Below are 11,189 nucleotides of genomic sequence, written 5' to 3' on the forward strand. Positions count from 1 at the left end.
AAATCAGGGGTAATTTATTTATTTGTATTGTAATGCTGCGTTGAAGTGATCACCAAGATGGTCGCCATTGTAACGCTGTGGCCCTTACGCATGTTGATGCTCATAAGACCACCTACATGGTATGGATAGCCACTGAACAAAAATCAACCATATAAATTTTGCTCACTTCCAAATGGGTAAAGACAAAATACAAACTCATCCTAGACAATGGAAGGGTTGTCTAATCAACAAGGCCAAGATAAATAAAAAGGTGAATTCTGGACGACGTTCAAATCGACCTCAAGCGGATTATACCCATAGTTTTCTATTCAATAAATGCCAGAGGAAAAAAGACACCATTAAAATAGATAAATAAATAAACAGTACCCATTTGTAAATGAAAAATAATTAAATAAATAAATCAAATAAATGATTTATCATATATTATTAATATTTAAAGCATTAACTTTGTGGTCAAAGATTTTACTAAATGTTATTAAATATTTGTATATAACCACTTACCGACTTTTCTATGTCTACCGGTTTCGAGACGTACACGTCTCTTCGTCAGGACACTAATTAAACCAACGTGCAAAACCCACTATACACTTTCACTTTTTATAGTTGTTGCACAAAAATATAAAACCAACATGACATGCTTTTTGATCAGCAAATGCACTGATTAGGACACACAGTGCATGTTTGTCACTGATTAGGACAACAGACAAGCATGGATAAAAAACGTAATCAAAAATAGACATTGATATGTACTCATTGATTTAGTATTAAAAAAATCACTTACTTTGTCAATCAACCAATAAAAGGATATCACGGGTTGTGACACACGAATACCAAATCAGCTTAGTTTCATTACGTAATAATTTTTTTTTGCGCAAAAGTAAAAAATTAGGCACAGACTACCTACCTCAGTAAAAAAAGTTATGTTAGCTCAAATCCATTTACATGATTAATCGACAGATGCCCGTCTTTGTTATTACAGTACATATTTAAAGTTGGAAGTTTTATCATTCAACGGAAGAAGTTGAAGAATATATTTAGTTAGTGAATTTACCTAATATAAAGGCTAATATTACGAAACATCTTACAGCTACAAAGCGCATGGGGCGATAAAATTCTAGCAACGAATTTTTTTTTTTTTTAATTTGGCAAAAATAAAATTATTCAATAATGTCACTTTATGACATGCAGTAAGATGTATTGCCTATGTAACTTTATCAATGTTTATCGGTATGTTTCTAAAACACAAACATGTCTTGAATGCATAGAATTAAGAATAGTTTAGGAGCGTTAATCATATTTGAATACATCGGACTGTGTCCAATAATTCCCCCACTCCGGCTTACTTTCGCCGCTCGCATTCGTGAAGTCGCCGGGTAATGTTGCTTGATGGGGAAAAAAAATAATCATAACACAAATTTAAGGTATAAAAAAGTAATTTGTTAATTTCTCTAAAATTTTATTGTGCACGCGGAAACATTGATTGACACAACAGAGTAGATGAAGTAAAGGGTCATTTAATAAGAGTCATTGAATTAATGAACTTAAAATATAAAACAAATTTTAATTGACATAAAACTGATATTTTTATATCATGTTAAATAATATTTTATGTTTTAAAGATAATGTCGTTCAAATGTCCCCCACGGCGTTGTTTAATCCGAGGTCTAATATTCATTGGTTCTTTTTTTAGATGAGCAAAGTAGGGTAAAAAAAAATCTACCCTGGCAACACTAACGAAATTTATTTTTAAGTAATGCATTTGTTATATACACATTCATTTGCAAATTACAGATGAAATGTGATTGCATCCTGTTTTTTTAAGATCCTAGCAGTATTTCTAAACTTTAAAAGGACACAACACGACATAGTTGAATTCAAATCAGGAGTTGCGTACTGAGCGACGTCTACACTGAAACTAATTGGTCAAAACGTAAACCTACTCATTTATGAGTAGTTGAGTCGCCTTCTGTTTGATATGCGTATGCGGTTTCTGGACTATTCTTAATTCTATGCTTGAATGCTTTTTTCTTACGTTAAAGCTTAGAAAACATTCAATGAACTGCCAGAAAAAGTGGCAATTATCTTGTGTTCGGTTTATTCGAGAATTTTTTAAAAAGGTTTTTTTTTAAATACCATGTTTTGTTTGTCTAGTATGGTAAATGGTACATTAGACATTAGCCATCGTAACCTTGGTGGTGACTTTAGAGACATCTTTGAAAATACAGCCAAACTAGAATGACCATAAAATGGTTTCATTTTTGGGTTAATTCTGAAAGCTTAAATTTTTTGCCGCTAGATCGCCAAATCGAGAAATTTCAAGTAGTCTAAGCATGAGAGTCTCCACCTTAATACGGGGTGGTATTTTTTAATTTTCTTACTTTATTTCCATTTTACCATTTGTTTGTTTGAAAATCAGTATTAATTTGTTTTTACAAAATTCTTTTTTTTGTATTACTTTTTATTACGGTTACTTACAATAAACACACGACTTTTTTCGTATTCGCGTCCCGGCTTACTAGAAATAAAATCCGTGCTAGAACGTGACTTCTGTTTTTCTATTAGTTTTGGTAAAAAAATCTAAAATGAGCATACCTAATAGTCCACAAGGAGCGTAGAATCATATATAGAGCGTAGAATCATATTTGAATACATATAGTCTTTGTGTTGATGAAAATCTCAGCTTAGTATTTTATTATAAGTTCAAATTCAGTATTTTGTAAATTTAGATACATATCTAGTCGGTGTTGGTGACACCTGGTATTGGTAGGTATTTAGAGAACTACCCACACTACTACCTACGGTAAGAACCAAAGAACATACAATCAGCATACAATATTGTGGATGTAGGCAGAGCTTAAATTATTACAAAAAATATTGTTATTAATTTATAAAAAATATGAGAAATAAATAATGAGTATTTAATGTAGTTTTACTTCTCCAGACGCATTGTAATGTTTATTTTTATGTCTAATGTAAAATGACTATTCACGCTTCACACAAAAGATAATGAACACAATCGGGGCCACTGGGATTATATATGTTTTTTGCCATCAAGCACTATTTTTATTTATTTATTCGTAACTTCTGTCATCAGTAGGTACGAATAAATCAAAATAAATAAATAAATTCACGTGCCCTGTGTGTGTATCAGCATCTAGCGACAAAAATGTTAACTACTAAAACTCGCTCGTTTCATTCAGCGTTTCAAGGTTATATTTTGTTTGCATTTCGATTAGTCGGTTTTGGGTGGTGCCGGCCGGCTTGTAATTCGTAATATTTAATTCATTTTTTATTCACCTAGTTCTAGTTCATTCCGTTCATTCTAGCGCATAGCACGTATAATCGGTGAGTCATTAGTTCATTATTAATTCATAATCTTTGATTTGTAGGCTGTAGTCGATTGACGGATCTTAAATCGGTAAGTTTTATAAACTTAGCTTCAGTTCGTAAAAATAACTTTTTTAAAGTTCACAAAATATTACAAATTCAACATAAACTTGAACGTCAAAATAATATTTTTCGTGGCGTTTCATACGAAATCATACCCATCACAATTTTGTTAATTAATACAACAACCCTCTATCACAATTTCAACTTTGAATCATGTTGGAAATCATCGGAAATATTATTTTTTTTCGTTCGAAAACAGATTTCATTTTTTGTAAATGCGTCTTGGGTATATAGCATTATCTTGCATACTATGAGTGTATTCTAAATGCAAGATAATAGAAGTAGATAGCGAATGAATTCTGAAAACCTTACTTATTTGCAATACGTTCGTTCGTAGTTTCTAGAACATTATTTTTTCATGGCTGTGTTCTCCTGTTTCATATATATATATGTATATATGTTATTCTATATCTACCTACTTGAAATGTCAGACGAGTAAATATATTTTCGAAAAAATGCTTTGGATTTTTTTAGTAAGAGTTAACTAACTCGCGAATTTGGGTTTCGTGTTTCATTCTGATTAGCATACACAATTCACCCATACAATCAAGAAATTCTTACTAACACCTATAGACCTATCTCACAATCACAATGAACAAATCCATTATAAACTGATTGCCCAATCGTATAACTGAGATAGCGAAATGAACTATCCACACATCGTTGCTCTAGCTGTAACATTTCGACTTCAAATGCTTCTAGCTGTAACACTTCGAAATTTTTGGCCAATTTTATGTTTTGATGCGAAAATATACGTAAAATATATTTTTTTTTCTTTTTTTTTGCACCACAACAGGCCAAGAGGCCCAATTACAGTGGTGAATTACATTACAGAATAACCAGGCTTGAAAAAAATCACATTTTAATTTTTGTGTTCTCACCGGGAATCGAACCCGGAACCTTCCGTGCGTGAGTCAAGCATCTTGACCACCCCATCTTTCTGGTGATACCTTGTATATACAGGAGGCTTATTTCACTAAAAACTGTCTGCTAGTGACCTCTCGTAACTGGCCTTGCTACACTGTATGGTGGACTCGCAGTTTTTTCTCTGCCCTGAAAGGTTGACTTGTTTGTATATACGAGTGTCCCATCTAGAGCAACAATAAGTAACTTGCATAATAAAGTGCGAATGGATTATTAAATTTCATAATATATAAAATAATGGTTATGGTTTCTCAAAATAATGGACTTATTTTCATATGTCTACATTTTAAAATGACAAATATTAACACTCCAATAGTCACGTCAATATAATATCTGTGTCTTGGGTCTAAAAGGGCCTTGGGTCTAGGAGGGTCAATTAAAAAATACACATATTTAATAAAATTATATACACATAGTGGTAGCGTGTTTGAAAATAGTTTTAAACACCTCAAATAGTTTATTGTAACATCACAAAATAGCTATAAAATTACTCTGCCATAATGTCCATAGCACTAGCTCTTTTAGACCCAAGCCACAGATATATTGTATCAGTGTTAACATAAGTTTAACATAAGAAAATAGGAAACTGGATGGCTGAAAACAGACTAACATTAAACCCATCAAAAACTGAACAACTATGGGTGGCTTCAGCCAGACGACAGAATTTGATCCAGGATACGGCCCTACCCAATGTAGGGAGTACCGCTTTACCCACCGTTAAACTACTGGGACTTTTACTCAATTCTGACCTTTCTCTTGATGCTCAAATTAGTAGAACGATAAGTTCATGCTTTTACCAGCTGAGACAAATTAAATGCATACGCAAAAATTTGCCGGTTGATGCCGCCCGTCAATTAATAAATGCATTGGTAGTGTCTAGAGTCGATTATTGTAATGGTATCTATGTAGGTCTACCAATGAACAAAATGACTCGCCTACAATCTGTATTGAATGCTGCAGCGAGACTTATTTTCAGAATCTCTAAGATCAGTCATATCACTCTACTACTTCGGGAACTACACTGGCTACGTTTTCCACAGAGGGTCGAATACAAACTCTGTTGGCTTATGTATAAGTCACTGCACAACTCTGCTCCGGAATATCTAAGGGAACTATGCATTCCAGATGAACTAGCTGACAGGCGTCTCACGCTTAGAACAGCGTACTAAATTTAGTGAACGCGCATTTGCGGTTGCAGGCCCTATGGCATGGAATGCTCTCCCAGCAGAGGTGCGAGGCTGTGAAAGTGAAGTGATATTTCGGAAAAAACTTAAAACCCACTTGTTCTCTAAATCATTTGAATAAATCCGTAGCATGTGACAGCAAAATAAATTGTTTTAATTAAATTACAAATTTAAAAGCTTCAATTAAATTAATTTAACAATAGAATCACTATGTAAAGCGCCCTTGAGGTATTTTATTACAAAAATGGCACTATATAAGTTATCCATAATAATAAGTTGTGTCTGTTTTTTTCCATTTTTAAAATGATCACCGAGCGCACACACGAGCTGCATTTTACGAAAATAAGAAACCGTGTCTGTGAGATCTGACGTGACCATCGGAGTGTTAAGTAAATTAAATGTATCAATAAGTATCTACTCAAAAGTATTAAAATTTTGGGAATGTCCTAATCTTTGTTGACAATTTATGGATTTTTTCCTGACTGGATTAATATCAGTATTAGATATTTGTGTAACTGGATAGCATTTACTATTCTGCCTATAGGCTGACTTCCATATTCACATAGAATTTTTCGATTCTATGTGCTTGGTTGAATATTGCATTCCCGTGCGTGTTGGTTTACTGTAGAGAATAAAAGTATGGAAAAAACTAGCGATATCTAATGTTGAAAAGGGGTAAGTTTTTATAGAACTGGGTCCGTATCTATTTGTCTTCAGTTTTATCTACAAAATAAAATTTAGTTTTCTGTATGAAAAATAGAATATGTATTTTTTTTTTCTTAGCATGTTCAATTACAGGTTACCAACAAAGATATTTCAAATTTTCATTTTCAAATATACACATTTTTATACATAAATATTGATTTTACTGTATACTGTCTCGATATGTACCGATGAAAACAGCATTCATAATCGCGACCCTGAAATCATGTCTCATCCTTACCCCTATTCATACCTGGTGGTGTATAGGGCACTGCATTAGTAATAAATATTTTACTTGGGGATTAGTGCAAGCCATACTTGTGCCATATTACAGCATACCTACAATATTTGTAAATAAATATTTTAGTTTTAAAAATAAAACGCTAATTACATATTTTTACCATTTATTGTCGTTAATAAAATCAATGAGGTTTTTGTCGCTGCATTTATTTTTTTATTTTTAAGTAAACATTTTTGAAGTGGAGATGCGTGGTGTTGCGTCTAAATATGAGTCTAATATCCAGGAACTGGTTGTTTTTTTGATAATTCGGAATCGAAAAATTTTGCTCACAAATACATGAACTACCAACCATAGTAAATATTTGCTGAGCGAACCTTTCTAACTCCTTGTAGTTTTCAGAAGGCAAACTCCCATAGAAATCCAACCAAGTTAGTTTTTTCCTTTAGCCATTTTAAATGTGGTATTACTTTGCAAATCGCTTGGCACATTATCGATATCCACTGTGAAGGATGAAAATCTTGCGAGGCACTGGTTGCCAACCGCTGCTCTAGGGGGTAAAATCTAGTGCAAAAAAGAAGTTCGTGAAATATAGTGATACGAAATAGAATACATATTTAAAAAATTATTTATTGTGAATATTGAAATAATAATAATAATCCAATCGACAAACGTTAAATAATGCATACGCCATTCACAATAGTCTATTTTTATTTCTAAAACGTTTTCAAATACAGATGTATGTACGTACGCACATGCATGCTGTGACCTTTATTTACATAGCTTTATGTCGAGTATACACATAAATATTTCCTCCATTTGTTTATATTGATTATTATTATTTATTATAGGCAATATCTCGTGTACTGCTTTTTGTCTGCGTTCTTCTTCTTCCTTCAAAAAAGTATCCTAACGGTTTTTGAACTGGTTGACCGAAATGGAATAGACAACTAGACTTGGCAATTTATTCCAGTCTGAAACCACTCTGCTGGAAAGAAAGTTTTTCTTGGGATTGAGGCGGGATTGGGGACGATAGAACGTCCAGTTATAACCCCTTAAATTTGTGTTGGGATTTAATTGATGTGTGGGATAATTAAGAATTATCAGCCCGTTTCTCTCCATTGCTGGATATAGGTCTTTTTCAATTTTTTCCATGTTTCTCTGTCCTGGGCCCTCTGTTTCCACCCATTTCCCACGAGTTCAACGATGCCATCAGCCCATCTTCTCTGTGGTCTCCCCGCTTTCCTTTTATGTTCATACGGTCTCCAATTTAGTATTCTGGGGGTCTGCTTATCAACATCTTGTCTCGCCACATGACCCGCCCACTATTACTTTTGTCTTCCCACTCTTTCTGCCATATCGATAACCTTTGTACCACATCTTATTTCTTTATTATCAATAAAAAAAAAATTATAAGTAAGGTGAACTTTTGACAGAAGCGAGGTCAAATGATGTGAATAGATAAGCGTATTGATAAAACTTTTAGAAAGCAAATATTAAATATTGAACTCAAAACAACATGACGTTTTCATAATACTATATTCATTGTCCCACAATTTCAGAATCTAATGGTGCATAGTTTTTGGTGATATATGTTAAATATAATTAAAAAATACTATAAAACAAACAAATAAATTAATTATTTTAACAAACCAAAACAAAAAATATGTGTCCATACTTTTCTTAATTACATGATTACCTACGTCATAAAAAATCTACAAATGGAAGAACTGAAGAATATTTATAGGCAGAATGGTGAATCAAATAGTTTATGTGCTTTATTTACACGCATTGTAACATTCACCATTCTGCCCATGTTTTAACATCCATATTTCTTCAATTGATTTCTTTGAATTAAATAAGACGATGCAAAATTTTATTTAAAAAAATAAAATATATATAAGAACATCTCCAAAGAAATATCTGAAAATCCTAATACCCTAGTAGGTTAAATCCAATAATCTGAATATTTTTAATAATTAATTTTTACTAAAAAAAAACGATCAACCTATTCTTTTAAAAAGTCATGAAAACTATCGATATATTTCTAAATTCTTGTTTATTTTTCAGTACTAAAGAACCATGGCACCAAAATACCGAGTTTCTTACTTCCCCATCAAGGCCCTCGGCGAACCGATTCGTCTTCTCCTGTCCTATGGAAAAATCGAGTTCGAAGATCGCCGCATCAGCTCCGAGGATTGGCCTAAATTCAAGGAATGTATGTAAAAAAAAGATTTCACTATAAAGAATTAAATGTACAATTTTCAAACGTCCGCACATTATGATGCTTAAAGCACTGCATTAGTTCACCATTGCAGCGTATCTTGATCACTTTTATTAGACTAAGGCAAGACGATCAGTGTTGCCCTTCAGACACCCTTTCAGGGGCTCACGTCAAACATTTAAGGAATGATAGTCACTGCTTCTTAACAAAGGGCAAATGCATATACACTACAAAGCGAGCTAATCTCAACCCAATGATCAAAAATATTGAGGCTAATATTTTTTCCACTATTCCATTGTTCATGTTGATCTAGAAAGTAAGTTAGTTCATATTTTTTGCCATCACAGTTTTGCTCGTGCATTGTATTTACCATGACATATTAAGTAGGAGTTGATGCCATTATGAGTTAGCTGACTGTTGTGTACGCTTCTTGGTGCTTGTTTGAAATGCTGAATAAAATGGTAAATCCACCGCTTGTGAGATAAGACCTGTAATTCATTTTCTTAACGCGAAGAACATTAAACCAGTCCACATTCATCAACCGATCTGTGAAGTGCACGTGCACCTCACAGATCGGTGTAGATCTCTATGTAGAGAACATGTGATAAGTGATTCAATGGTAAGGAGATGGGTTAGACAGTTCAATGAAGGTCGTGATAATGTGGGCGATGACGAACAAAGTGAAGAATGTCCTCTTTTATGAAGAGAGCGGCACCCTTTCATGAAAAGGGAAGACAAAAGCTTGTGTTGTGCTATGACAAGTGCCTACAAAATGGTGGGAGTTATGTATGTAGAAAAATAGTTTAACTGCTCGAATGTCAAACTAGCGGGGCGATGAATGTACCCCAACTGCAAGCATTTTGCCTGATTTTTGAGCCTTTTTTGTAATCATTATTTTTACATGAACAGGACGTAATCTCTGATGGGGCGCAATTCTTGGTTGGCCTCTATATTAACGTGCTTTTAACTCTGCAATATTAGATTATAACACGACATTCTTAAGAGTGATAACTAATATTTTGTACTATGTGTTCAATCCGAATGTGTTAATAAATACTTAACTTCCTCATTACTTCTTCAGCCCTGTTCTTTTCACTGCTGGTTAAAGGCATCTTCCAAACCTTTCCACTCTTTTCTATCACCCGCTTTTATCATCCATGTTCACTGGCTATCGAGGCAATGTCGTCGGCCCATCTGTTTTGTAACTTTCCAACACCTCTTTTGTTTGCCCATGATCTCCATTTCATTATTTTTATAATTACAGTATACAATAAATTATGTAATAGCTGTGTATTTTACTTGTTAAATAAATTGTTTATTTGCAGCTATGCCCATGGGTCAAATGCCTACTCTGGAAATTGACGGCAAGACATATTACCAGAGTGGAGCCATCTCCCGCTACCTGGCCAAGCAGTTCGGTCTCGCGGGAAGTACTGATCTGGAGGCTATGGAGATCGATATTGCTGTCGACTCTCTGAATGACTTCAGACAAAGTATGTAGTCTGTGTTCGTATAGCTACATTTTTCATTTGTGTACTGCCTGCTTAACTGGATGTAATAGCAAACATTTTTTGTACCAGTATATTTACATTAGATCCAATATTTTTAATTGATTGCTATTTGGATGCAGCAGCAATTTAGTTCAACCCTCGCCATTATAAGAGTACATAGATTGCCCACTCTTTGGGTTATTTTCAGAATTAATATTATGTGCATACGTAAAGTTTATCATTTATAGTTTTTTAAGGATATTCCCCATTTTAAAATTTTATAAATGCGTATGCTTTTCTAATGTTACAATGGATTTTTTTTGTGCAGAGGTATCGGCTGTTCACTATGAACCTGATGAAGAGTTAAAGGAAAAGAGATTTGTTCCCCTGAAGGATGAAGTGATTCCATTCTTCCTTAAGAAACTGGAGGCCATGGCAGAGGCTAACAAAGGCCACTTGGCCCTTGGGAAGGTAAATAAATAATGAAAAATAAATTTAAATATATAAAAATAGTGGGTCGTGTAATACCACATTTATGTAATATTTCATTTAATTATTTTATGGAAATTACTGTAAACAAATGTTTATCACTGGCGATTAATTACTCTACTGCATTTTTATATTTAAATTCTTTTTAATTTTCCTATTCTAAATCTACACTATTCTTAATGGATCTTATGTTAATTTACAGCTTACATGGGCAGATCTATGGTTTGTCGGAATTGTGGATTATTTAAACCTCATCTGCCGCCAAGACATCCTCGCCAAGTGTCCTAACCTCAAAGCCGTCAAAACCAATGTTCTGGCTCTTCCTTCCATCAAAACTTGGTACGAGAAGTCTCCCAAGTGCGAATTTTAAGTCCTATTATAAAATATAAGATAAAAAAATATTGCCTCCAATACTATATAATATTCTTGTTACTCAAATGTAAAAGTTAAAAGTTTCATATTAATAAAATATATTTACCGTATGTCTT

The 11,189-nt window shown here is 33.5% G+C and overlaps 1 protein-coding gene across 3 annotated transcripts; it reads left to right on the plus strand.

Moving 5' to 3' along the window:
* Positions 1–3,204: 3,204 nt before the first annotated feature.
* Positions 3,205–11,183, plus strand: LOC148285061 (glutathione S-transferase-like). Of its 3 annotated transcripts, none has more exons than XM_088230657.1 (5): positions 3,205–3,345; positions 8,569–8,716; positions 10,048–10,215; positions 10,541–10,683; positions 10,904–11,183. In XM_088230657.1, exons 2-5 carry the CDS (start codon positions 8,581–8,583, stop codon positions 11,069–11,071), a joined length of 615 nt encoding a protein of 204 aa, XP_088086783.1. In that variant the 5' UTR covers positions 3,205–3,345; positions 8,569–8,580; the 3' UTR covers positions 11,072–11,183. The 3 variants fall into 3 exon arrangements, with proteins under 3 accessions (XP_088086783.1, XP_088086799.1, XP_088086791.1); XM_088230673.1 differs by having other exon boundaries at positions 3,218–3,270; XM_088230665.1 differs by having other exon boundaries at positions 3,321–3,418.
* The last annotated feature ends 6 nt before the right edge of the window (positions 11,184–11,189 follow it).

The sequence above is a fragment of the Micrasema longulum genome, unplaced genomic scaffold (assembly GCF_059751315.1).
Source record: "Micrasema longulum isolate JH-2025_06_02 unplaced genomic scaffold, ASM5975131v1 h1tg000066l, whole genome shotgun sequence".
In the NCBI taxonomy this organism is placed as follows: Eukaryota; Metazoa; Arthropoda; class Insecta; order Trichoptera; family Brachycentridae; genus Micrasema; species Micrasema longulum.

Bases quoted from the DNA above. Each gene is read 5' to 3' on its own strand.
- LOC148285061 (XM_088230657.1), top strand. From the start codon at position 8,581: ATGGCACCAAAATACCGAGTTTCTTACTTCCCCATCAAGGCCCTCGGC. The intron at 8,717-10,047 runs GTATGTAAAAAA...GTTTATTTGCAG, and splicing joins TTGGCCTAAATTCAAGGAAT to CTATGCCCATGGGTCAAATG. The intron at 10,216-10,540 runs GTATGTAGTCTG...TTTTTTGTGCAG, and splicing joins TCTGAATGACTTCAGACAAA to AGGTATCGGCTGTTCACTAT.